General features: G+C 33.0%; 7 protein-coding genes and 1 non-coding gene across 8 annotated transcripts; 6 read left to right on the top strand and 2 right to left on the bottom strand.

Moving 5' to 3' along the window:
• The first annotated feature begins 97 nt into the window (after positions 1-97).
• Positions 98-726, top strand: BX664DRAFT_322753 (stress responsive A/B barrel domain-containing protein). Its single transcript, XM_051543555.1, has 4 exons — positions 98-165; positions 247-393; positions 467-495; positions 560-726. The coding sequence occupies exons 1-4, from the start codon at positions 147-149 to the stop codon at positions 656-658; spliced, it is 294 nt and encodes a 97-aa protein (XP_051405628.1). The 5' UTR covers positions 98-146; the 3' UTR covers positions 659-726.
• Positions 727-776: 50 nt separating this feature from the next.
• On the top strand, positions 777-2,797 carry BX664DRAFT_322752 (uncharacterized protein). Its single transcript, XM_051543554.1, has 9 exons — positions 777-970; positions 1,047-1,299; positions 1,377-1,390; positions 1,448-1,493; positions 1,591-1,697; positions 1,769-1,962; positions 2,038-2,242; positions 2,302-2,430; positions 2,495-2,797. Exons 1-9 carry the CDS (start codon positions 790-792, stop codon positions 2,710-2,712), a joined length of 1,347 nt encoding a protein of 448 aa, XP_051405627.1. The 5' UTR covers positions 777-789; the 3' UTR covers positions 2,713-2,797.
• Positions 2,798-5,890: 3,093 nt separating this feature from the next.
• Positions 5,891-7,061, top strand: BX664DRAFT_382492 (uncharacterized protein). The gene is made up of 4 exons (XM_051549048.1): positions 5,891-6,108; positions 6,196-6,311; positions 6,394-6,540; positions 6,619-7,061. The coding sequence occupies exons 1-4, from the start codon at positions 5,922-5,924 to the stop codon at positions 6,976-6,978; spliced, it is 810 nt and encodes a 269-aa protein (XP_051405626.1). The 5' UTR covers positions 5,891-5,921; the 3' UTR covers positions 6,979-7,061.
• Positions 7,062-7,072: 11 nt separating this feature from the next.
• BX664DRAFT_322744 (ribosomal protein S27-domain-containing protein) lies at positions 7,073-8,277 on the bottom strand. Its single transcript, XM_051543553.1, has 4 exons — positions 8,152-8,277; positions 7,739-7,847; positions 7,493-7,603; positions 7,073-7,397 (listed from the first exon to the last, which is right to left on the bottom strand). The coding sequence occupies exons 1-4, from the start codon at positions 8,269-8,271 to the stop codon at positions 7,369-7,371; spliced, it is 369 nt and encodes a 122-aa protein (XP_051405625.1). The 5' UTR covers positions 8,272-8,277; the 3' UTR covers positions 7,073-7,368.
• On the bottom strand, positions 8,265-9,706 carry BX664DRAFT_322741 (uncharacterized protein). Its single transcript, XM_051543552.1, has 7 exons — positions 9,553-9,706; positions 9,447-9,484; positions 9,229-9,324; positions 8,961-9,144; positions 8,730-8,823; positions 8,608-8,673; positions 8,265-8,514 (listed from the first exon to the last, which is right to left on the bottom strand). Exons 1-7 carry the CDS (start codon positions 9,672-9,674, stop codon positions 8,344-8,346), a joined length of 771 nt encoding a protein of 256 aa, XP_051405624.1. The 5' UTR covers positions 9,675-9,706; the 3' UTR covers positions 8,265-8,343.
• A 5,524-nt stretch (positions 9,707-15,230) lies between these two features.
• On the top strand, positions 15,231-20,163 carry BX664DRAFT_322736 (uncharacterized protein; the record flags this gene model as incomplete). Its single annotated transcript, XM_051543551.1, has 4 exons — positions 15,231-16,426; positions 16,566-19,539; positions 19,618-19,647; positions 19,714-20,163. Coding segments are annotated over exons 1-4 (4,507 nt in total), but the record flags the coding sequence as incomplete, so codon positions are not given.
• An 886-nt stretch (positions 20,164-21,049) lies between these two features.
• On the top strand, positions 21,050-24,339 carry BX664DRAFT_290543 (OPT family small oligopeptide transporter). The gene is made up of 10 exons (XM_051541891.1): positions 21,050-21,340; positions 21,432-21,802; positions 21,921-22,620; positions 22,709-22,937; positions 23,009-23,051; positions 23,166-23,292; positions 23,400-23,452; positions 23,529-23,553; positions 23,643-24,072; positions 24,167-24,339. The coding sequence occupies exons 1-10, from the start codon at positions 21,080-21,082 to the stop codon at positions 24,220-24,222; spliced, it is 2,295 nt and encodes a 764-aa protein (XP_051405622.1). The 5' UTR covers positions 21,050-21,079; the 3' UTR covers positions 24,223-24,339.
• Positions 24,340-25,538: 1,199 nt separating this feature from the next.
• Positions 25,539-25,610, top strand: BX664DRAFT_t12. The gene has a single exon. It is a non-coding gene; the product is annotated as a tRNA-Asp (tRNA).
• Positions 25,611-26,159: the final 549 nt, after the last annotated feature.

Genomic DNA, 26,159 nt, shown 5'->3' with positions numbered 1-26,159 from the left:
TAAAATCCGTAGCAAGTAAATTTATCCGGCGGAAAATGGGAATTAACAAAAATAAAAAAATAAAAAATAAAAAAAGAATATTCTCTTTTTCTTTTTCTTTTTTTTTTTATTTTTGTCCTTTTTCCTTTTCATATATTACTTTTACCATGACTATTGTTCACATTGGTAAAGAAAAAGAAGTTATAATAGTGAACGCGTATTAAGTTCTTTATTTACGTATTTTTTTTTTTATTTTTGTCTTTTTAGTTATTGCAAAGTTCAAACCTGAAGTCAGTGAAGAAATCAAACAACAAGCGTTAGTAGATGTATTAGCACTCAAAGATACCATTCCTCAAATTAAGTCTGCTTCTGCTGGAAAGACCTTTACTGATAGAAGTAAGGGTTTTGAATATAGTAAGTTATAGTTCCTTAAATAATAATTTTATTTTATTTTATTTATTTATTTTATTTTATTTTATTTTGATAGGTTGGGTAGTAGAATTGGATACCAAAGAGGTAATGTATATTTCTTTTATATATATATTGAATACTAATAAATAATATTTATCTATAATAATAGGAACTTGGGATTTACGCAGAAGCACCTAGTCATGTTGATTTTGTGAAAAAGTATAGACCTATGATGGATGATCTAATTGCTGTGGACTATGAAAAATGATCATCTCCTTCGGTATCTGAATCTTTTTTTTTCTGAAATAAAAAAAACCTCAATTGTGTTCCATTTTTTTCTTTTTTTTCTCTCTTTTTTTTTTTTTTTTTTTTTTTTTTTTGTTGTTGTTGTGTCATTTTATGAATCGGTCTTATTTTACCAGAGTCTCGTTTTTATCTATAGCTTCTTTGATTCATAAAGCATGGGGGTATCCTGCTTCCATTTTAGTAGAACAAACTTTGGAATCCACTTTTTCTCCAGGAATGATTGAAAAAACTATTTTAGTCATTTTCTTAGTCTTACTGGGTGGTGTATTTGCTGGTAATATATATATATTATATTATATGACTTTTTTTATAATTCTCCTTTTTTATTATTTTAATTTTATTTTAAATAGGTTTGACTCTTGGTTTGATGGGTTTAGATGAAACAAACCTTCATGTACTTTTACAGACTGGTACAGAAACTGAAAAAAAGAATGCAAAAAAGGTCATGTCTTTATTACAACGTGGACGTCATTGGGTATTAGTCACTCTTCTTTTATCTAATGTGGTTGTGAACGAAACTCTTCCTATTATTCTTCATGATGTTATTGGTGGTGGTTGGCAAGCTGTGGCTATTTCTACTGCCTTGATTGTTATTTTTGGAGAGTAAGCTAATCTGATTTTATCAAAAAAAAAACACATGATTAATGACGATCTTTTTGATTCTCTTTATACAATAATAGAGTGATTCCTCAATGTAAGTTATTTGATTTATCTTTGATGAATGGATTGATTGATTTATTTGAATGATTAGCTATTTGTGTACGATATGGTTTAGCTATTGGTGCCAAGACTGCAAAGTAAGTTTTGAAAATTTTTAAATCTCCCTTTTTCTGAATCTTGGATCTTCACGCATTTCTAATCTAATATGGTAATTGTCCTCTCTTCTTTGTGTAGCATGGTTCTCATCTTTATGTATCTGATGTATCCTGTGGCTTACCCTACTGCTCTTCTTCTTGATTATTTTCTTGGTGAATCTCATGGTACCGTATACAAAAAAGCAGGTAAATATATATATATATCTATTAATTTGATAATATGATTTTATTAATTACTTACTTTTTTTTTCCTTTAGGTCTCAAAACTCTTGTTTCTCTTCATCAAGCTGTCAGTCCTGCTGATGTAGATGCTCTCACTACTGATGAAGTGACTATTATTAGTGCTGTGCTTGATTTGCGTTCCAAAGCTGTCTCCTCAATTATGACACCTATCGATGATGTCTTTACATTATCTACTGATGATATTTTGAATGAAGAAGTGGTGAACAAGGTAAAAAAAAAAAAAAAAAAAAAAAAAATCAAGATCAAATCTAATCTTATGTTACTAATTTTGATTTTTGTATAGATATTGTATCATGGCTACTCCCGAATTCTGATTTCTGCCCCTGAAAACAAATCAAACTTTGTTGGTATGCTCCTTGTCAAACAACTTATAACTTATGATCCTGAAGATGCTGTACCTGTCAAACATTTTGATCTTATTGCATTACCCGAAACATCACCGGATACTAGTTGTTTGGATATCTTGAACTTCTTTCAAGAAGGCAAAAGTAAGTTAAGAAAAAAGAATGGAAAAGTCAAAAATAAACTGATTATTGTTTTTTAATAGGTCATTTGGCATTGGTATCATCAAACCCTGGAAGTGTTGGTGGAGCTCTTGGTATTATTACTTTGGAAGATGTTATTGAAGAACTTATTGGTGAAGAAATTGTGGATGAAACCGATGTTTATGTGGATGGTAAAAAGAAATATTTTTTTTATTATGATATATGTGCTCACTCTTTTTTTTATTTGTTGAGTAGTTCATAATAAGATTCGTGTAGTTCGTCGACAAACAGGTCAACGTCGTGGAAGTTCTCGATTGACGCGTTTATTGACTCTTCATCGCAACGCCCAAAATGCCAAAGCAAATCAAGATAAACCTACCAATGGAAAACCAACTGATAAAAAACCATATGGTGCGACTGATAATAATAATAACCATGATTCCCCTAGTGAAACCCAACCACTTTTACATTAGTATATTCTTATATAGATCTTTTTTTTTAAAATCTATTTATTATTTATTCAGTAAAATATGAAAACATTTTTTATTATTATTATTATTATTATTATTACTTGTACACTTTATTCAATAATGAATGACGGAATTCAAAGAATAAGATGTCGCAAAAATAGGAAATAAAATATCGTAAGGATAGAAAATAAATGACGGGGTAGAAAAGAGAGAGTTGTCGCATAATCAAATAGAAAATATAAGAAAATAGATATCATGAAAAAAAGACCAATAAAAAAAAAAAAAAGGAAATCCACCAATTGAGTTCACCAAGTTTGCATATAAAAAAAAAAATAAAAAATGAGTAATATTTATCCAGATGATATCTTTTTATTCACTTACAATTTAAGCGCGAACGCCTAAACATGTATCGAGATCACTGCAGCAATTTCTCACTGCAGTGAAAGTAGGATGGCGATAACCATCCCGGAAAGCGTTGTGTTAACAACATTTTTTTGTTTGAAAAAAAAAAAAATGGGCGACCCCAACCACGCCTAGGCAAATAACGACCGAGGTCAACCCAGAGAGGAAAGAAGCGGAAGAGAAGAGAGGCCAGAAAGGAGGACAGACGGAAAAGATGACAGGCCTAAAAGAGAAGGTGACCCCAACCACGCCTGAGCAAATAACGACCGAGGTCAAACCAAGAAACAGGCCACAAGGGAGGACAGGCGGAAAAGAAGATTGGCCAAAGGGAAAGGACACGGAAAGAGATGACAAAGGAAGGGACAGGCAAGCCCAAAAGAAGACAGGCAAGCCCAAAGAAAAAAAAAAAAAGAAAAAAAGAATTTGATGAAGTAAAAAAGGACGTTCTTTTATAATAAAACAAACTCCCTGTAAAAGAAAAAAAGACAAATCACCCCTGTAATTATGCGCTCTTTTAGCTATGAAATCAAAAGCACCCGAATAAATGGTTTCAAAAAGAAAAAAAGGAACTATTATGCAAATTTTGATGTCATCTATGGGAAAAAAGATCAATCGATTCCATGTCTCAGTAATAAAAAAAAGAAGATAAGGACCCGAGTAAATGATTTAAAAAAGAAAAAAGGAACTATTATGCAAATTTTGATGTCATCTGTGGGAAAAAAGATCGATCGATTGCATGTTTCAGTAATGAAAAAAAAGGAGCTATTATGCAAATTTGCATCTGTCATCTATGGGAAAAGAGATCGATTGATTGCATGTTTCAGTGAAGAAAAGGAACTATTATGCAAATTTGCTTTTATCATCTATGGGAAAAGGGAATGATCAATAGTATGTTTCAGTAATGAAAAAAAAGGAACTATTATGCAAATTTGCTTTTGTCATCTATGGGAAAAAGATCAATCGATTCCATGTCTCAGTGATGATTTCAAAAGATAAGAACCCGAGTAAATGATTTAAAAAAAAAAAAAGAAACTATGTTTCAGCGCTTTTGTATTATGTAAAGAATCGATCATCATCCATTCATGCCACCATCCTATCACCCTATCACGTACCAACGTCTAGTCCTACCTATAAAAATATATGTGAAATAAAAAGAATATATCCAAAATCTAATAATACATCAAAAGAAGATTAGAATCAATTACATTACCATGTAACAAAGTAGTTGGAATAAAAATAAAAATTTTATTGAATAAAAGTATAAAAACTAACGACTACCAATTGATATACTAAAAGTCAATACAAAGAAAAGAAAAGAAGAGAAAGAAAGAAAGAGAAAGTAAATCAAAAAAAAAAATATGAAAGAAAAACGGACTTTGAAAACCACTACTTTCAGGCCAATCATCATGATGAATCAACACTCTAATGATGATCCATTATATCAATAAAGAACTTTTGTTTCATTTTTTAATATACTTTTCAAATAAAGTCGCAGCATTTTTTTTTATTATTCTTCCATCATCATCACCAACATCGACCCATCATTCTATTATCAATCACCTCTACCGACATCTCTAAAGCGATATCTAAAAGAGTGGTAATGCGACATCCATTTTGGGAAAGTACGATATTTTGTTTAATAACATCACGAAAAGGATTTTCTTGTGACCCGACAAAAAACTTTGAAAACACTGTATATTATCGACAGGTATTTAGAGATGAAATCATGTATTTAAAAAAGACATATAAATAGTAATAGGACGGGAAATACTCTGATACAGTTTGTTCACTTTAGAATTTGGGAGTGAGGGGAAATTGAGAGTGAAGGGAAAATAAATTTGGGAGTGAAAGGAGAATAAAGTTAAGATCGAAGGGAAAATCCAAAAAGGATAACATATTTAGAAAATAAAATAAAAATATATATCAGTTAATACATCATCATCATTAAAAAAAAAATTACTCACAACATGTAACTATGACCGTTTTAACTATGATCAAGACGATAAAGCAAGGAGGAAAAAGAAAGACTGCTGCTGTTGCTGACAGGATGATCGGAAAATAGTATTGGTTAACGGGAGCTTGTTAAACTGATGCCATTTTGTATGATGGTAGCTTAAGCCCAACGCACAATAACACGAGCCATAGTGATAGTAAGAGGAGGACGGAAGAAAAGGAAAAGCAGACAGACAGAACATGATCGATAAAAAAAAAACCTCTTGCCCTGAATAAAAAGTATAGTGACACAGAAATTGGCCCAACAGGACCTTCGAATAAACCTAATATGATAATGATGATTTTATATTAGATGATGAAAACAGTTATTTTATACTAATATCTCTTACTTACTTGTTCCTGTTACTGCTTTGAAGTATCGATAAAAAAAGATATACGTAAAAAAAAAAAAAAAAAAAAAAAAAAAGAGAGAGATAAATTCGCTGTTTAAAGTTTAGGAAAAAAAAAAAAAAAAAGAAGAGGTGTGGGGTACACTATTTAAAAATCGCACGCTCTTTCTCGCAAAAGAATGTACTATCACTTTTCACATGTTTTTGTTTTCTTCATTATCATATTTTTATTAGATGATATTGATGATATTTTTTTTTTCATTCATCGTTATTATGATCATGAAAAAAGTACATATTTAAAGTGAATTATTCATTGCTCGCTTTTTGCCAGTTGAGAGAATCACCGAGAGATAGGCGACGGAGTCTTTGATGAGAGGGGAGAGATAGATAGATTTTTTTTCTCAAGCTAAAACTTTATTTAACATTTTCCTTTCTTTCTTCATTCTTTTTCTCACTTTTCTTTTCATCATGCCATACTCTGCTGCCATTACACGTCTCGTCCCCAACTCTTTCGAAAACTGTGTGACCAATGTCGACAATAGTGCTCAACCCATTGACATCAAACTTGCTCAAAAACAACACGATGCTTATGTAGATATTCTCAAGAAATATATCCCAAATGTCATTGTTGTAGAAGCTGATGAAAATCATCCAGGTAACACCAAATAAGGAAACCCTTCTCTTCATTTCCTTCTTTTTTTTTTTTGTGTGTCTTTTCCTCTTCAACTTTTTTTTTTTTTAGACTGTAGTTTTGTTGAAGATACTGCAACAGTTTTTGGAAATGTGGCTGTCATTGATCAACCTGGTCATCCTTCAAGAAGAAACGAAGTCCCTGCTATTGAAAACGCATTGAAACAGGTAACAAAGAAAATAAAAAAAAAAAATGATGCACTTGTTTTTTTTTGTCTCACACTGCTACATATTTTTGGGAAATGATTAGATTCCTTCTATACAAACTATCATTAAAATGGAAGATATGGATAAGGAAGCTTTATTGGATGGTGGTGATGTATTGAATACTGGTGCGCATATATTTGTCGGCTTATCTGATAGAACTAATATTAAAGGTGGTGAAGTATTACAAAAGGTAATAATATATAGATATGGTAGAGAAGAAAAAAAAAAAAGATCATTTATTCATCCATTTCTATTAAAATAATTATAGGCATTCGATGGTTTAGTCAAGACTTTTATTATGGAAACTCCTGATGAGATGCTTCACTTGAAATGTGGTATCACGGCTTTAGAAGATACAAAGACATTGATTGCTGTAGACTATGCACGTCCTATTGTTATGGAAATGAATCGATTAACTGACAATCATTACAATGTGATCTATGTTCCTGATTTGGTTGCAGCCAATGTCCTTAGTGCCAATGGATTGTTGTTGATTCAAGAAGGTTTCCCCAAGAGTGAACAAGTTCTTCGTGAACATTTCAAGTCGCTTGATATTGTTGCATTGAACATGTCTGAAATCATCAAGGCGGATGGTGCTTTGACCTGTGGTTCCATTTTGATCAAATAGTATTAGTTTAAATATTTGTTTTTATTGAATTCCTTGTGTAAAATAAAATAAAATAAAAAAAAAAAACTCTATATTTTTTTTTTGAATCCTTCGCTTTGAATCAAATCAAACAAACTTCTTTTTTCTCAACATTTTCTTTTCCAACCATCTATAACAACCAAAATAATATTACACATATATTTAGTTTACACATACACACATATTGTATACACAAAATCCATCATCCTTCATCGTATAAAGTCAAATGTATATTCGAATCATCCATGTCGTCGTCATATATGTAAAATAACTATTTTATTTTGAAATGATATATTCACATAACGAAGAAACTAATGATATGAAGTAGGCGTCGTAAATGAATCGTCGTTTCGTATCCAAAGTTCTAATTGTCTAATTGGCCTTCTTACGGAAAGAGCAACCTAGTAAAAAAAAAAAAAAAAAAATGTTGAGGTTGATCGTTTCAAGTATAATCGATTTAAATAAATCCTTGTATTTTATTTTTTTTCTTCCTTACCTTCAGTCAAACGAGCACGACCACCAGTAGGTTGGCAGAGAACGGTACCGCAGGAGGAACACAATACGACGGTTTGAGCGTGGCTGAAGACAGTGCTGATGTTAAGACAACCTAAATATGGAGATACAAAAAAAAAAAAGAATGAGTATATCCATATCTATCAAATATCAAAGCTTCTCTTTTTGTTCCTTTTCTTTTTTCATTGTCTCCAAAAGTAAAATAATAATAATCATAACAAAGGCTTACCAGGGCACTTGACATCCATGAAATAAGAGTTGGGGGATTGCACCAAACGCTTAAGCTTGTGGGAACGCTTTTCGTGTTCGACAGTAGGGTGGAGGAGATCAACAGCCAACTATATACAAAAAAAAAAAAGTTGAGTATATTATCGAATTGCTAACCAAAAAAAAAAAAAAAAAGAAAAGAAAAGAAAAGAAAAGAAAACAAATCCAAAGTTGAAGGAGAATGTTCATTCAATGAATGACTCGATTGAACTCTATCCATTCACCTCCAATTGGTTGATTCCATTTTTCCCTCCAAAATTTGCATCCATCCAAGTGATCATAATAACTTGATCCACATTCTTTCGTTTGTAAATAAATGTCGCTGGTCGGATGGATGGATCATTAAAAAAAAAAAAAGTCGATGGTAAGACTTACAGTCATATTGTCGTGATGGATGAAGGCGTGAAAGAGGAAGAAAATCAAGAAAGCTTTTAAAGAAATCCGCTGAACATTCTTTCGTTCTGGCCGACCCACCAATAATTTGAATACCGCCATCCTGCCGCTGGCAGGCGAAATCCTGAAGAAAATATCATGCAACCATAAAAAAAAAAAAAAAATTTTTATTCATTATCGTAACTTGATCTTCACTAATCTATTTCCCATTCTAATAAAAACGCTAGATACTTCATATTCTATATAAGCTAAATCCTTCATTAGTTGTTCAGGAGAATTCTGGATGATGTTTTCCAATGGATCTTTCTTTAGCGACCAGGCAATACTTGCGTGAAACCTTGGAGGCTATGATGGAAAGCAAAAAAAAAAAAAAAAAAAAAAAAAAAGAAGTTCAATCATTTAAATTCATTTTCTCATGTTTTTATTATTTTTATTTACCTCATAAAATATAGGTTGTCCATAATGTTTGACGACTTGATCTACTAGTTTCAATTGTTTCATCAACTAGGAATCAAATGGTGAGTATATCTATCTATCTATTCATTTATATTATATCTTACCTCATTGTAACCAGATCCAACTTCAATTGTTAAAAATGATCTTGTATTTTCTTCATTGGTGAGTAAAGATAATTGAGCGAATGAGATAGTAAACCTTATATATAATGATGAGTAAGATAAATATTAGTAAAACATCATCAATATAGGTATGATTCTTTGATGATGATTTTTTTTTTTTTTTTTTTTTTTTTTTTTTTTTTTTTTTTTTTTTTTTTTTTTTTTTTTTTTTACCTTGAAGTATCTCCTAGTCGTTTTTGTATCATATCAGCAAATCCATCCAACTGATGTTCTTTGAGATAAAGACATTTTGTCAAACTGAGATGAAAACTGTTATCATTCGAAATCATGGAATGAATAGTAGCATCTTGGGTTGTCACTCTACCTAATATTGTCTGTATTTGTTCACATGTTGGAACTAAAAGAAGAAAAAAAAAAGTTGAGTAATGATAATTCTTTATATGAGTTATTATTTTATTTACTTATTTATTTATTTATTTACTTTGGATATAAACATGAGTTGGCCAACTGTCAAGTAGAGCTGGTTTTGAACGAGTCCTTCCTTGATGATCTTGAGAAGAGGAAGAAGGCTTGTGAACTATTTTTTTTATATATATATAAAACAAAAAAAAAAGTTACAGATATCAAATAAACAAACAACAAATAAATAAGTATTATTATTTTTTTTTGTTTTGTTTTGTTTTGTTTTGTTATTATTACTTGGAGAAAAAAAAGAAGGTAATTGTGGTAAAGCTTGTCTATATTAAAAAAAAAAAAAAGGAATGATCTATCAACCTTTGAGTTTTAACTACTTATTCATGTTTACCTTTTCACCGGTAGTTTTAATTGATCAGAAGGAAAAGAGCGTTTTCTATTTTTGTTTGTTGTAGTTTTATCGTCATTGTCATCTTCATCGGAAGCAGAATCATAAAGTAACAAAGCATCCATAAGAATGTAGAAGAAGAGGAAGAAAAATGTCGCGTGTTTTTTTTTTTTTTTTTTTACTATTTTTTTAATCTCAGAACATGTATGCGTTAGAACATCCCATAATAAGTGTATCAAATTTTTCTATATGACAAAAGGGTAAAGGGGATCCTCAATAACATATATAGAGAGAGGGAGGGGTTACTTTTTATTATAAATCTACTATTATTATTATTAGTATGAAGTATAATACCTATTCATGTTGTTTTGATTATATATTAACATGTGGATTCTTACTGAAAACCAATGACTGGTGTAACTATCATTTTTTTTAATACAAAATAACAGTCCTTTTATGATTTTTATATCTTATATGAATAAAATGACATCAATATATATATATATATCAATTTATGTTGTTGTTGTTGTTATATTTTGCAGGAGAAGAGTTGCTGTCATTATGTAAGGGCAAGTTTGACAATATACACACCCTATTCTGAGCGCGAAATACTTTTTTTTCGTGTGGAGTCCCCTTTTTTTTTTCTTTTCTTTTCTTTTCTTTTTTTTTTTTTTTTCTTTCTTTTTTTTTTTTTTTTTTTTTTTCTTTCTCTGTTATATTTTATATTATTCATATATCAATAGTTGAATTACTTGATAAAAAAACCTTCTTTCTTCTCTGTCGTCATCCTTGAAGAAAAAAGGGTTTTTGCTGTACTTTCCAGTTTTTTCGCTTGTCTGTTCTATCACTCAAGTTCATGACTTCACTTGAATCATCTTCCTTGAATTCCAATGAATCTTTAAATCCACATTTTTTACGGTCTATTCCTTCAACTCTTATACGAGTTTTATCCCATTGGGTAAATGCTCAACTTGGACAACAAGTCATTCTTCATTTTGAAACTGACTTCAAGAACGGTCTTTACTTGGAACAACTAGTCAATCATTTTTTATTGTTGAATGCTCAACCACTATTATCTTCAAATTGTTATGAAAATGACCACCATAATAATGGGAAAAGCCTTGATCACCTGTATCACGTTCCACAGATCATCACTATTCTATTCGAAAACTATGAATCTTCAACTCAACTGATCACTGAAATTGTATCTGCTATTACTCATGGATCAATGGAAATCACTCTGGAACTTTTATCTTGTATTGCTCTCAAGTTATTGATGAAACCTGCTCTTCTTGATACTCATGGTACATTTCTTACAACTCAGGTACTTATCTACTATAAAAAGGGGAAATATATTAGTGGGACTAATAGGGGATGAGGAGTCAATATATATTATTATATAAATATATATATATATAAAAATATCATTGGAGGCAAAAAGAGGAGATATCATACTCATTTCTTTTTTTTTTTTTTTGATTTAAAATATGCAATTATATAGGTCAACGTCGATACATCATCTTTCCTACATCTCTCATTGCCGACATTCCAAATTTATCAATTATCCTTCCAACATACATTTCTTCAAGTACGATGTTCATTATTATCATGGATCAACAATCGATTCAATCATATTGACAACAAACTGGATGATGCAACCTGTATACTTGATTTTGGTCCCTCCTGGAAATCTGGATTGGCTTTTGCTTTACTGATTCAATCTCAAAATCCATCTTTTCTTCCTGATGATCTACAACTTTGGATAAACCAACAAAAACTCCATCATAGTCGTGAAAAATGGACTTTTATCAAAGATCTTAATCAAACCTCAACATTATTATCATTGATATTCACCCTAGCAAATCAACACATGAATATACCAATCTATTTGTACCCTCAAGATCTTTTAGAAACTGATTCCCCGAATGAATGGTCCATCATGTTATATGTTTACGAATATTACAAATGTGCATCACAACAGTCGCAGCAACCGCAGCAATCTACTTCAACAGTACTTGTACCGGAATCACATTTATTACAAGCTATGATAACTATTCAATTACCATCTCACCCTTTAGATGACCCTGATACTACATCTATTGATTTATATACCCAGCATGTATCAAAAGTTAGATCGCTTTGGAGCACTTATATGGAGGAAAGAAGTTTGACACAACCTACTCATCAACAACAAATGGTGATGGCTTCTATGGAAGAAATGAATCAAGCATATGATCTCTTCAATCAAGGTATACGGTTTGCAGAAATTGGTCAAGCAATTCAAAATGAATTATTAGTCGTGGAAACAATGATGAACAACACAGATTCTACAATGACAATCGAATCTATTCAGCAACTCGAAGCCCGTCTTTCTATGGTGCAATCGTCTCTTTATGGCATGGAAGAAGAATTCAGTGTCCTAACTCGACAGCAGCAATCTCGATATACTGATTATTTACACCAAATGGATGAACGATACAAAATAGTCTGCTCTTGGGTGGATCAAGTTCGAGTATGGATGATTGAAGCCGATCGGATTCGCGAACGTATTTCACAATGGATTGAACTGGTTCAACATCGAAACGCAACAACTTCTGACAACCTTCAAGTCAACGCCTTGAATGTCATTGACTTGGGAATTATGGATGATCATTTGAATGCTATGACGCTTTACAACGAACATGAACAATTGAAAAGAGAAATTGACCATTTCGAAGCCGAAGATATGAAACGATTACGTGCTCACGTCAAACAACGCACAGTCGAACAGCAAAAGAATATGCAACAACGAGATGACCTGACACCTGCCGACACTTCCATTATTGAAATCACTCTGATTACCCTCAATATGCTTCATCGACTTCGTCAACTCGTTAACGATCGTGGATATTGGATAGATTGTTTGGTTCATAGACTCAAATGGGAACATATGTTTGACAATGCTGTGAAATGGATTTTTGCCAAGGATGCTGAACTTGATGACTTCCTACGGGATCAAGCTATTTGGTGTGAACAACAAGACTATGACGACGGACTCAACTCATCTACAAAGTCAACAAAACTATCAGATTCTGCTACAGATTTATCATCATCCTTATCAGTGTCACCATCTAACAACGACAACACCAGCAAACAAATTGCCGAACGAATCATCAACTCTTTGATTCAAATAGAACAAGATATATCTGTATTTGATCGAGGAGAATTTACAACTGTATTGGAAGCTTGCCAAGAAATGGAAGGATTAGTGCACTCTGATGATGCCGATGGTGGTGGTGGTGGTCTGCCTACGTACTTGGAACAACGACAAAATGGATTTGAAGCTGCATTTGAAGACTTGATGAAAAGATGTGGTCTTGCTCGCAATGTAGTGGAACAACACTTGGTCATGATGGATATCGTTGCTCAATTCAAAGTTATTAAAACCAATGGGGAAAATCTTCGTAAACGTCTACTGGCTGACAATGATGGGTTGGATGCTTCCTTTGATGATGACAATGTTGATGATGCTGATGATGATGACGATGATCACAACAAGAATGATGATACCAATGATGGAAACGACAATATCACAATTGATAACAATGACAACGACAGCAACAACTCTATCGAAACCTGTGCTCGTAAATTCAAGGATATTTCAGCTGGTTTTGTTACTCATGCCAAAACTCGTATTCCTTATCCTGAACCACCAGTGATGATGACTGCTCTGGGAGCCAAGGATTCACAAATTGTCGATCTTACAAATGATACTATCCAAAGTACACTACAAACCTATGGTATGTCTCTTGCTTTGATTGCCGATGGATTGGATCAACTATTAGTGGACCGACAACATGTACATTCTCTTCAACGCCGGGCAAAACACGCTTGTGAACAATTGATGCGATTTACAGACTGGATGAATGATCGTCAACGTTTGATCGAAAAGTCCAACTTTGATATATATAACCATGATGAAATAGACAGCAACAACGACAATATACCTTTTACTACTCAATCTGTCGAAGACAAAGAAGATGAATTGATTAGGCTGGAAAAGGAACGAGACAGTATCGCGTCTCGCTTACAACAAATGGAACACGATGAACTTGCAAAACTTCTTGATTCTGTTGATACCCTGGAATCCGATATTGATGATGCTAATGCCGTGTCTGTAGATCGTCATGCTCTTGTGGATGCTATACAACGTTTAGATGATGCTAGGACCACTCTCAATACTCTGTTATCCGAACGTACGCTCAAATTGGATGCTTTGAAAAAACATTTGGCTTGGAGAATGCAATGGATTCGTACACATCAATGGATTTTATCAACCACACGCAAACTTTGGGACTTTTGTGTGAAAAAGGCAAAATATGATCCTGGTGCCCCCGACAATGTGGACAGTCCTGTACCTACTGATTACCGAGATCTCACAACAACTCTACGCTCCTATCAAGACCGGATTACTGATGCTGGTGAACGTCAAATGGCTGGACTGGCGGAAATGTATACAACAATGGTGGATGGCGTAAATGATTGGATAGTAACAACAAAATCGGTGACAATCAACACTGTAGAAGAGAGTATACATCAACAAACACGTCATGATATCTTTACTGGCAAGCAGTCTATGGTAGTTCAAAAGTATCGTACACTTGTACATCTTTCTCAGTATGCTTCTAAGCTTGTGGATCAGCGATCGATGATGACAGATATACTTATTCATATACAAGATGCAGCCCATGAAGGTGAGCGACTCCGTGATAACCTGACGAAATCAACACGACGGATGATGGAACAAGATGTGGTACACCAACAAGACAGTCATCAAAAGGATCAGCAACAGGAACAAGTATTACAGAACCGTGTGGCATCATTTCAAGGTCTTATCACCAAAATCAAAAAGAGCAGTCAAGCCCTTATATACCCTCTGTTTACTCCGAAAAGCAATGATCCTAGCTATTGTACGATTTTTATGTCACCACAATTACAGCAAATCCAACAAAGCAACATCAAGAATGTACTTGTTGACAAAATGACCTATTTAGAAAACCTGGAAAACCTCTTGATCCAACTTTTGGCGGCATACGAAAAGGCAGAAAGGAAGAAACAACTTGTAATGCAATATAGTGCTGATGCTCTGGAACTGGATCAATGGATACAAGAACAAATCTCAACTTTACAAAAAAGACATTTGGATGTGGCGGCTGAGACAATGGACGCATTTCTATTGGATGGGAAACGTTCTTGGGAAAAACTGAAGCAACAACATCAACAGCTTGCGGCAGCAATAGACATCTTTGAATCGAACAAACTCAAGGCATTGCATGATAAGGTGGCACTCTTGATGGAGGACAAGCATACAAAGGGTCAATCGCGACCACCGATACAACAGGAACAACAACAGCGACATAGATCCTCGGTGGATATGACAATCTCTGTGTCACAAAGTGTTGGACTTGTAATCACCAATTTCTCTATACTCAAACAAGATCTGAATGATGAATCTATTACGATTGATGCGATCTTGAAACGGATGGAATGGAATGATGGATTGATGGTTGCCTTATCTCAATTGGAAAACATTCAAGAAAGACTAGCTCTATGGTGCAAGAAAAAGGATGATTGGATTAGCTCTGGTACAGTCTTTGATGGTGATGCTGGTGATGATCAAGATGATGATGATCAAGATGATGATGATGATGATGATGATGATGATACTGAATTCAGTCCCATGCTGGAAATACTTTACAATGATTTGGCAAAATTGACAACTGACAAGGAATTATTTACTGCAACTATACTACCCAAAGTACAAGACCTTTATGATACGTTTATACAATATTTCCCGAAACTACCAAGACCTATGGCCACTCCTGATCATATTGAAGGTGCCATGTCCTCTCTGGTGCGTTCAAATAGCCGATGTCAAGAAATGTTGGTCTCAAAGAACAAGGAATTAGATATTATTCAAGATTGTATACGCTGGGAAGCTACTTGGAGACTATTATTTCAAATGATCAAAGATTGTCAATTCAAGTTGGAAGATTTTGTCCTACGTTTTGCAAGATGGCGACCTCCTACTGATAGCACCATACACAGAATAAACGATCTTTCACTACAACAACAATCAAGTGCTATTCGTCAGCAATGTGAAGAAAAAACCAATCAACTTTGTGATCTGCACGTTCAACTAGATTCTTTATGCAACGATGTTTCGACCAACAATGTCAGCAACATTATCACAAAACTATTACTAGCTAAATTTAATCAAGCAGAATACCATTCACGTCATGTTATCCTTTTGATTCACTTTATGGATCTGGTTATGAAGCAAAATGAAATGGTGCAAGCTCTTTGGTGCCGTATTACTCGCGTTGATAATGATCTTTCATCACTATTGTTGAAGAACCGTGAAACTAGCAACGATTCATCATACGACCATGACAAGGAAGAAAATGATGATATCTCTAGAGTATATTCTATCTCCAATGATCAGCATGCACAATTGTCAAAGGATGTGGATCAGATTCGACTCGACATATCAGATATGATTTATCCCGTACGACCTCTTCTTCAAAATGGATATCATGGTGATGGATCCAGTGATGATGATCATGATGATAGCAACAACAACAACAACAATGGTGTGGCTTTGGATGATATTGACAATAATACTATTCGTGAAACTCTCAAAAATGGACTTGACCAGTTGGATCAACGTGTATTGGAATTGGGTCGTCTTTTGTTGGTGAATAATAAAAGATCACTTCGTCAGGCATCAGTTCAATCATTCAAACAGCAACTTCGATCATGCTTGGATTTGTTGAACGGATTGAAATCAAAATTGGAAATAGTTATCTCTTCTCTAGAATGTCCTTTACCTCAAGTGGTAAGTGAAAAAAAAAAAAAAAGTACATAAATATCAAGCATAAATACGAATTCTGAACTTTGTATATTTATTTATTTCTACGATTTTTTTATTTTATTTTATTATTATTATTATTATTGTTTTATAAAAATGATAATAGGAATCTGATTCAGATGGCTCAGCTTTTGAAACTCGTATATCAACTTTAGAAACATCACTTGATTCTACTCATGGTGTGTTGGAAACGCTAGAATTCAACAAGAATTTATTATCGGAATTATCTCGAATTCATGATCAATTCTTTGGCGATATATGGTTAGTAAATGAATCAACAAGCAAGACAATTGATGATGATAATGATGATGATGGTAATGGTGATGATCAACTTGAACCGACTTACAAGTACATATTGAAGGAATGGGATGATATTCAATCGACAAGCAGCCGGATTAATTCGCAGATCAAAGACAAGGACTTACCCGACATGTTACAACGTGGAGTGGAAAAACTATTGGACCAGTTGCAAGAATTGGATAACATACCGTTGATTGTACATTACTCAAGTATCTCTAAGGATCAGTTCACATTATGGATGGCCAAATTGGAGTATGCACGACAAATGTACACTTATTTGCGCCCAAGGATCAATCATGAGAAGGTGTCAATATTGAAGTCACAGTTGGATGATGCTAACAACAAGATCGTACGAATTGATGGCTCCTTGTCTATGATGGAAAAGAAGATAGAACAATGGCAACTCTTTAGCAAACATGAGATCAAGATCAAGGCATTTGTGGATCAAGTGATGAAGATGGAGCAGCAATTGAAAGACTTGCAACAAATATTTGACACCATGGATTACACGACTAGCAGCGGCAATAATAGTGATGATGCATTGCAAGATGATGACAACTATCGACGAGGAAAAACCCAGCAACGACAAATCACAGAGAATATACAGTCCTTTAAAAGTGTATATATGGATTTGTGCAATTTCTTCATTCAACAGCAGCAAATTCAAATCGCTAACAACTATCATGATGATTTTCTATCGAGTCGTATGAAATCACAACAAGATCAAATGGAAAGTGCTTGGAGCAATCTTCAAAGGACAGCAACAGCGACAGCCCAACGTATATCAATGATGGATCGGTGGCGCGATATTTACATCAATCTCCAAGACTCACGACGGACATTGTATGGATGTAAGACGACCTTGGAAATGATCATGCTTCAAAAGTCCAACACCAGTATCGACAGACCAATCACGGACATGACGAGGACGACGACTCTTATTGATACGGTCAAAAGGCAACTTGCTTCTATTTTACCATGGCTGAAGGACTTACCTGAACAATTGGATAATGATTTATTGTATAATAATGACTATCACTATGGATTATTCTTTGGTTACCATCAAGAGACACTTAACTTGGCTAGTTTGGTACAACAACTTTTGAAGGATCATTACTTGGCTACAGAAGGGAAACATCTTTTTCAGATCTATCAGGATACTATCGATGAAAGATGGCAAGACTGCATCAAGCAATGTACTCTACTCAAGCAATACGAACAAAATTATCAGCAATATCATGGTCCACAGGGTGATTCCAACAGCATCATCATTTCGAATCTTCATGCAATGTTAGAAAATCATGCTAGTGTGGAAGATATCAAACGTAGAATGATGATATACCGCGATGAAGTGTTCTCTGATACTGGTGATATGAAACTTTTGGGGGATCGATTGGCAATTGAATTTGGATATAACGATGAACTCAAAGATCTACAACACAAGCTCTCATCCTCTCTCACGGCACTGGACAATGCAATCCTTTTTGATGAAAAACGATACCAGTTTATGATGGCAGTGGAAAGATATGCAAATCAAACGACAGAGATCCTTGGTACATTGACGGAATTCCATCATGTTATTTCTTCATTGCAAGAAATTGGTCATTCCTCAGAAGGCGATAACGACTTTGCTGAAGTATTGGAAAGGTATAGAAAACTGGAGGAAACAATGTTGGAACAGACATCCTTCGATACACAACAACATGGCGACGATGGTGATGATAATGAATTGCGGGTTGCTTGGGTGACTTGGTTAGATCAGCTACATCAAGAGATTGGAAAGAAATGGAATTTGTGTATGGATGCAATGGAAATTGTCCAAAAACAACAACATATTGATCATCAAAAGAAGCAGCTTGGTACTAAATTGGATGGATTATTACGCTATGTGAACGACATGAAGGATCAAGTGAATGCGCTACACCTCTTGGAATACCAGAATATCACAGTTGAACATCAAGAATTGGATGATATTGAAAACGAATTCCATGATACTCTTTGTGCGAAAATTGATAGTTTACTCGATCTGACAAAAGAGGGTGACAAAGCTATGATTGGCGATGATATTCAGCAATTACGGACATCATTACGACAAGCTGCAGATGATCTGCGATCCATTATCCAACGTAAAAGACAAGATGCTGAGAGACAAGATAGAGCAATGCAAATGATGAATCATTTGGACAAACTAGAACAAGTGATCAATCACATGGAGGACGACATCGCAAGAGCAGCACCTCACCATGCAAGGATCATCAACGATGCATTTGTGAAATCAGATTTACAAGATCTTCGCACGGAACTGGTCAAATCATATAAGGCATGTTCTCAAAAAATGGCTTCACTCTTCGATAAGATTCCTCATGATACAACATTGGCGGCAACAACCAACTTATTGACAGAGGCAAAACAACGATGGACGAAAACCAAAGAAAAGGCAGTAGCTAGGGAACGGGAATTGCAAACTTGTATTGAACAACTTCAACATGATTTTTTCACCAAACTCGCCATTGTCAGTAAAAAGCAACAACAACAAAAGAATACGATACGATCATCCTTTATTTTCCCAACAACTTCATCACCTTCAACATCATATCAAGTGGATAAGGAAAACAGTTTGGATATTCAAGTGGGACGCGTTCTCAAGGATCAACCTTATCGACCCAAAGTGAAGATGGTACCTGGTCAAGTGGGCAAGTATTGGATCGGCAGCGTGCATCCTCGTTTAGTTTATTGTCGTATTTTGAAAAGCAAGGTTGTGATGGTTAGAGTTGGTGGAGGTAAAAAAAAAAAAAAAAAAATGATAACAAATGATAACATTTCTTCTAATGCTTTATTTATTTATTATTTGATTTTAGGTTGGGTTGAACTATCACAATTTTTGTTGGGTAAAATACATATATATATAATATAAAAAAAAAAAAAAGGCTCATTATATTCTTATCTTTATTTAGATCATGGGTGCAATGAAGGTGTAGTGATATCGGATGTCCCACCACTTGAAAAGAATGCAAGATTCAATGAAGCGTATATTCCCTTTTCAAGTCGTAGTCTTTCTCCTTCTGGTCGTGTGGTACTTCGTGGTGGTGGTGGTGTATTGAAATATGGTAATGATAGTATGGGTAGTCTTAGTCCATCAAGATCATCAAGTAAAACATCAACAAATACAAGATGTCGATCCCCTTTGACTGGATATACGGATGGTGAACGATATGTACGAGTGGATGAAGCTGGCAATCATTTAGCTTTGAAAATGACAAGAGCTGAAGATGATTATTTTATTCCTTTTTATCAAATGAAATAGTGTGTATCTCTCCTATCTTTTTTTTTATTATTATTTTATTTATAGTAGTTAGTTTTTATTTTACTTCTCTGTACAATAATAAAAAAAAAATCAATATATGATTATCCTTTTTTTTAAAAAAAAAAAAAATTATGATATATGTGTCAATGATTATAATAACAATAATAATAGTTGAGGATGATGAGATTCATTCAAGGTATGATGAATTTATTGAGATGAACACCTTCTTTTGTAATTAAGAAAAGAAATGACGAATCAGTACCACTAAGTATCTACTTCTTTCGGAATATCAAAAGATAAACCATTTCTTCTTTTTTGCTTTAATGATCCGACAGTGGGATTGTGTAATCTTCCAAAGTGGAAAAGAATTCATTTGAACAGTTGTGGTAAAAACTTCCCAAATCGGGATTTGTGACAGGAAAAGATAATACCATTGTACAAATTGAGGTTATTCTTCTTTTTTCTTTTTTTTTTTTTTTTTGTTGATAGTGACAAGAAAAATACGCCCTCTCTAATATTCATTTCTTCAAATAACAATAATAACAATAGTACTATGATTATAGACGACTTTTATATATATTGATATGTTTACTTCTTTTTTTTAAAAAAAAAATATTAAAATAATAAGACTTACATTGATCACTTCTCTAACTTTATTTCAAACTATCGTTTCTCACGAAAAAGAAGTATATCAGAAGATATTCAAATCATAAAATAAAAAAATCATTTCATTTGGACAGAAATTCCTTTTTTGAGACTTTTTATCTCAAGTGAGACGGTTTTCCTTTTTTTTTTTTTTTGCGTTACTTTGATGCATTTATGTTGGCACTTGCCTATGCTCATAATGGACCAATCAAAAATTATGATCTGACGGAAATTGAAAACGCGTGAAATTGTATAAAGCACTTTTTTTGATATCTCTTTTTTTTTTTTCTTTTTTCTTTTTCTTTTCCCTTTTTTTTTTTATCTTTCACTTTATTTTTTTTATTACTTTATGTTATTAATCAACTAAATTCATGTCAGGCAATCTACAAACGAAAACTGATGAAATCTTGGATGAAAAGAAGTCAACTGCTTCTTGGGACATCAAGGAAGAACAAGTCGAACCTATTAATGATCTTGGTCAACAGAAAATTGATGATGACGATTTGTTTACAAATGATATTCAACACATGCACGAAGATGAATTGGATATTGTTAACGTAAACAAAATTGTTGGAACAACTGATGATACTACTTTACGTTGTTTTAGTCTTCGAGCTGTTCTGGTTGCTACTGTAAGTCTTATTTATTATTATTATTATTATTATTACAGTACGATATTAACTAAATACTTATTTTTTTATTATTTTTTTTTTATAATCATAGGGTCTTGCTGCACTTAGTTCCTCTGTGAGTCAACTAATGTTCTTCAAGCCTGTTGGTTTAGCTCTTTCGGATACATTTATGATCATGGTCGCTTATGTAGTTTGTACTGCTTGGTCTGTTTTCCTTCCAAAAGGTGGTTGGCTCAATCCTTTCCCATTTAATTCGAAAGAATTTGCTTGTATCTATGTCGCCGTCAGTTCCGCCAATGTATCTAGTTACGCAACTTATATTCTTTCTGCTCAAGCTTTGTATTATGATAATCCTCCTAGTGGTGCTGGTGCTATCTTTTTGATTTTCGCTACTCAATTGGTAGGCTATGGGATTGCTGGTCAATTACGTAGTTTCTTGGTTTATCCTGCAAATATGATTTGGTAAAGTGATTTAAAAAAGAGATATAGTAAAATGAAAATAAAAAACTGACTTGGCTCTTTTTTTTTTTTTTTTGTCACCATCTTTATTATTATGATGTTGATGATGATGATGGAATAGGCCAATGACACTACCTACGGTGTCCTTGATTCGAACTTTGACATCAGAAAAGGATGAAGCTAGATGGCGTACCCGTTTCTTTTTCATTGTATTTGCCATTGCCTTTATTTATGCATTTATTCCTGAATATATGTTCCCTCTACTTGGTGGTTTTTCCATATTCTGCTTAGCTAAGGATGATTCAGCTTGGTTTACTCGCCTTTTTGGTGGTAGTGGTGTCAATGAAGGTCTTGGTATCTTGTCTCTCAGTTTTGATTGGAATTTCTTATCTTATTATTATCCTATGGTTCTTCCTCTCTGGGTGCAACTTAACATCTACTTTGGAATCTTGCTTTTATGGATCGTTGGTCCTATTCTTTGGTATTATGATGTATGGGATGCACAAAGTTTTAGATTCTTGTCCAATGGTATCTTTGCTATGAATGAAACAACTCATCTTGGATATACCTACCCTCAAAAGAGTGTCCTCAATCCTGACAACTCTCTCAACCATACAAAGTTGGAAGAAGTTGGTAGCCCTCGTTACAGCACTATCTTCGCCTTGAGTTATATCCTTATCAACTTTGGAGTCACTGCAACAATTACTCATGTCGCTCTCTATTATGGCAAGCAAATCTGGTCTACCGTCCGCACAACAAGAGAAGAATATGCCAAAAACAATCAAGATATTCATAACAAGTTGATGGCTGCTTATCCTGAAGTAAGTAAAAAAAAAAAAAAAAAATATCACTGCCATCATCATCAACAACTCAATCTAATCTATTTTATTATTATTCGCTTTATATTAGGTTCCCAATTGGTGGTATTATATCGTATTTGTTCTTGGTATTGCCGTCAACATTGGTCTCGCCTATGCCAATCACAGTTCCTTGCCTGCGTGGGGTGTTATCTTTGCTGTGCTTGTATCTACTGTTTTATCACTTCCTTTGAATATGGTTGAAGCTATTACTGGTCAAGGCTTTGGTTTGAACGTATTGACGGAAATGATTTGTGGTTTCGTCCTTCCTGGTTATCCTGGTAACAAAAACGACAAATAAAAAAGGATTATATCTAACGCTTTCTTTTTTATTTTTTTATTTTTATTGTAGTTGCCAACATGTATTTCAAGACATTGGGTTACAACACATTGAAGTATGTCAAAAGATAATTTTAACATTATCATCATCATCATCAAGAAAAAAAAAAAAAAAAAAAAAAAAAAAAAAAAAAAAAACTCATCGTCTTTTATATTTATAACACTCATAGTCAAGCTGGGAAAATGGGAAAAGATCTCAAAGTTGGACATTACCTCAAAGTTCCTCCCAAAATGATCTTTACTAGTCAAATCTTTGGTACCATCATCGGTAGTATTTTCAATTATATTGTGAACGACGTAAGTAGAATTGAAGTAAAAAAATAAAACATATGGTGATGACTCAAAGAATGAATAACATTTTGTTCATCATATATACTTTTTTATTTATTCTTTCATATACTTAGAACGTTGTCACCACCAAGCGTGATATTCTCCTCGATCCTGATGGTGGAAACAAGTAAGGACTTGATAAAGTCAACTATTGTTTATATTTATGTAAAATGACGATGCTAATCACCTTTTCCTTTCTATAGTATTTGGTCTGGTGCTTCTCCTCAAGTATGTATAATCTTTTTACAAATTAATTACAAAGACATATGCTAATTTCCATATTATTATTTTTTTTTTAAAAAAAAAAAAAAAAAAAGACTATCAACAGTGCTGCTATTACTTGGGGAGCCATTGGTCCTATGGTTATGTTTGGCCCTGAATCTCAATACTATATCATCTTATGGGCATTTGTGATTGGATTTTTCTTACCTATCCCTGGTTGGTTATTACACAAGAAATTCCCCAAGGTTGGCTTCAATTATATTAATGTTCCCATGATTTTGGTTGGTTTTGCTACACTTCCTGGTACTAATTCTTCCTGGATCACTGTATCATTTATTATCATCATTGTCACTCAAGGATTTGTGAAACGTCGTTATAACGATTGGTTTGTCAAATATAATTACTTAACCTCAGCTGCACTTGATTCTGGTACTTCTTTGATGGTCTTCTTCCTTTCCATGGCATTATTTGGTGGTGGTAGTGGTAATGTATACAACTTCCCTGTCTGGTGGGGTAACCGTATTGGTAAGTACAAAGAAAGAAAAAAGGATAACGTATTGGAGTAATACTGCTTGTATTCTTAATCTCTTTTTTTTTTTTTTATGATGATTCCTTATAGATATCAAGTATGTTGATCATTGTTGTATGAACTGTGATGACGGTGTCCTGATTTAATATATGTATTATTAGTTATATTTTTTTTGTTCTATTTTTCTTCTTTAATAAAATCATGATTACCATTTTTTTTCTTTTTATTATATGATTTTCTTTTTCCTGATTCGATGAACAAACATTTTGATCGTTCCTACCTACTAGGCCGGCCTTTTTTTTTCTATTTCTTTTTTTTTTTTTTTTTTTTTTTTTTTTTTGCGCCTTCTTATTCTTTTTGTTCCCTTCCTTTCCTCATTATACTTTCTTTTCTTAAAAAAAAAAAATTCCCAGCTTTATACTGATAAATTTATAAGGTAGTATACTGTAGTTTGATAGAAACTATTTCATTTCATAGTAATTTAAACTCTATATGTTCATTTCGTAGACTCATGTATTTTTTATTCTTTTATTATATAGGTTAGAGATCAGATAGAGAAACAAAAAAAAAAAAAAAAAAAAAAAGTACAGTAAGCAAACAACTTATTTACCTTTTTTAAATATAGTTTGGTTGAAGCTATTGTTTCCGGTAAACACTTTTTTCTCCAATTACAATGTATACATCTCCTTGTACAATGTTATCACTGACTTGGCTTTTTATTATTCTTAATGCTTTATATATTACCATAGTAGATTAGTATTGTACATTCGTATTGTATAATGCTTATCCTTCATAATTTTTTTTAGTGTATATACTGTACTCATTATTCAAATAAAACGTATTATCCAAATTGTAAAGTTAGTATAGATGTAGGCATGAAATTCTTTTTTATTTGAATGGTATGTTAAAAAAAAAAAAAAAAAAAAAGAGGGACAAAGTATCTATTCTTTTTTTTTATTGATACTATGAACGATCGCTAGCTACTTTGTCAATATAATTATGTTTTTTATTTTTACTTTTTGAATTCATTCTTTTTTTATTTTACGCACATTTTTATAGGTACGGAATAAGTATGATACGACAAATGTAATTGACTCCATTTTCTTCTAATATGTAATTTTGTTATCTTTCTTTTTTGAATGCATTTCTTTCATTTTACGCGACACAAATTTATTTGGATTATGAAGTGTTCAGAAATAATATGAAAATAGAATTAAAAAAAAAAAAAAAAAAAAAAAAAAAAAAAAAAACTAATATCAATAAGGAACAAAAGTAAAAGGAAAACAGAAAGGAGGAGAAAAAAAAATCGTAAAACAGGATTGGGACCCCTGATTGCATACATTGTCATGACAATTCCAACAAGAATGAAGACACCGTAACACCAAATTACCAATACTCGAACGTGATTGGCTGAAATTTACTATGAGATTTATAATAGAGTTTTGGGTTCAGAAAAAACAAATCTCAGATAGTATAGTGGTAAGTATCCCCGCCTGTCACGCGGGAGACCGGGGTTCAATTCCCCGTCTGAGAGCTTCTTTTTTGCATTTTATACCTTCGTTTAGAATTGACCAATCAGAACAAGGCATTCATCACCTTCGTTTTTCTTTGGGGTGACTGGCAAATTACCTTTTTAGGTTGTTACGGATTTTTTTTTTTTTGTAACCAAGGTGATGATTGAAAATATGAAATTGATGGATGATACTATTATTACACTGTAATAAAAAAAAAAAAGGAGACGAGAACAAGTCTGTAAGTTTTCTTTTTATTTAAAAAAATAGTTGAAAAAAGAGACAAAGTATCCACACAAAAAGTTTTGTTGTTCTTATATATAAGTGCGTGGTGGGTGATATGTAATACTAATATCATCATACTATATTTAAGATTGGTGACCAAATTTTATTTTTGTTTTTGTTTTTTGTTTTTTCTTGTTTTTGTTCGTAATACCGTTATACAGGATGCATAATCTTATTAGTATTTTATTTCTTATTGATGTGATGTTATTATGGACCATGATGATTTTCAAAGTCCGTATTTTTATTTTGTTATCTTTTAAGGTTGCAGTAATTTTAGTTTTCTTTTT

This window comes from Halteromyces radiatus, assembly GCF_025201355.1.
Source record: "Halteromyces radiatus strain CBS 162.75 chromosome Unknown BX664scaffold_1, whole genome shotgun sequence".
NCBI classification, from domain to species: domain Eukaryota; kingdom Fungi; phylum Mucoromycota; class Mucoromycetes; order Mucorales; family Cunninghamellaceae; genus Halteromyces; species Halteromyces radiatus.
This window is presented reverse-complemented; position numbering and strand designations above follow the sequence as displayed.

Excerpts from the sequence above, each read along its gene's own strand:
- BX664DRAFT_322753 (XM_051543555.1), top strand. Across the intron at positions 394-466 it reads AAGTAAGGGTTTTGAATATA|GTTGGGTAGTAGAATTGGAT; the intron begins GTAAGTTATAGT and ends TTATTTTGATAG. Across the intron at positions 496-559 it reads TAGAATTGGATACCAAAGAG|GAACTTGGGATTTACGCAGA; the intron begins GTAATGTATATT and ends CTATAATAATAG.
- BX664DRAFT_322752 (XM_051543554.1), top strand. The coding sequence starts at position 790 with ATGAATCGGTCTTATTTTACCAGAGTCTCGTTTTTATCTATAGCTTCT. Across the intron at positions 971-1,046 it reads ACTGGGTGGTGTATTTGCTG|GTTTGACTCTTGGTTTGATG; the intron begins GTAATATATATA and ends TATTTTAAATAG. Across the intron at positions 2,243-2,301 it reads CTTCTTTCAAGAAGGCAAAA|GTCATTTGGCATTGGTATCA; the intron begins GTAAGTTAAGAA and ends GTTTTTTAATAG.
- BX664DRAFT_382492 (XM_051549048.1), top strand. The coding sequence starts at position 5,922 with ATGCCATACTCTGCTGCCATTACACGTCTCGTCCCCAACTCTTTCGAA. Across the intron at positions 6,109-6,195 it reads AGCTGATGAAAATCATCCAG|ACTGTAGTTTTGTTGAAGAT; the intron begins GTAACACCAAAT and ends TTTTTTTTTTAG. Across the intron at positions 6,541-6,618 it reads GTGGTGAAGTATTACAAAAG|GCATTCGATGGTTTAGTCAA; the intron begins GTAATAATATAT and ends AAATAATTATAG.
- BX664DRAFT_322744 (XM_051543553.1), bottom strand. The coding sequence starts at position 8,271 with ATGGCGGTATTCAAATTATTGGTGGGTCGGCCAGAACGAAAGAATGTT. Across the intron at positions 7,604-7,738 it reads CATGGATGTCAAGTGCCCTG|GTTGTCTTAACATCAGCACT; the intron begins GTAAGCCTTTGT and ends CTCCATATTTAG. Across the intron at positions 7,398-7,492 it reads TCGTGCTCGTTTGACTGAAG|GTTGCTCTTTCCGTAAGAAG; the intron begins GTAAGGAAGAAA and ends TTTTTTTACTAG.
- BX664DRAFT_322741 (XM_051543552.1), bottom strand. The coding sequence starts at position 9,674 with ATGGATGCTTTGTTACTTTATGATTCTGCTTCCGATGAAGATGACAAT. Across the intron at positions 8,824-8,960 it reads CGACTAGGAGATACTTCAAG|GTTTACTATCTCATTCGCTC; the intron begins GTAAAAAAAAAA and ends ATTATATATAAG. Across the intron at positions 8,515-8,607 it reads GACAACCTATATTTTATGAG|CCTCCAAGGTTTCACGCAAG; the intron begins GTAAATAAAAAT and ends TTTCCATCATAG.
- BX664DRAFT_290543 (XM_051541891.1), top strand. The coding sequence starts at position 21,080 with ATGTCAGGCAATCTACAAACGAAAACTGATGAAATCTTGGATGAAAAG. Across the intron at positions 21,803-21,920 it reads TATCCTGCAAATATGATTTG|GCCAATGACACTACCTACGG; the intron begins GTAAAGTGATTT and ends ATGATGGAATAG. Across the intron at positions 23,293-23,399 it reads TCAATTATATTGTGAACGAC|AACGTTGTCACCACCAAGCG; the intron begins GTAAGTAGAATT and ends TCATATACTTAG.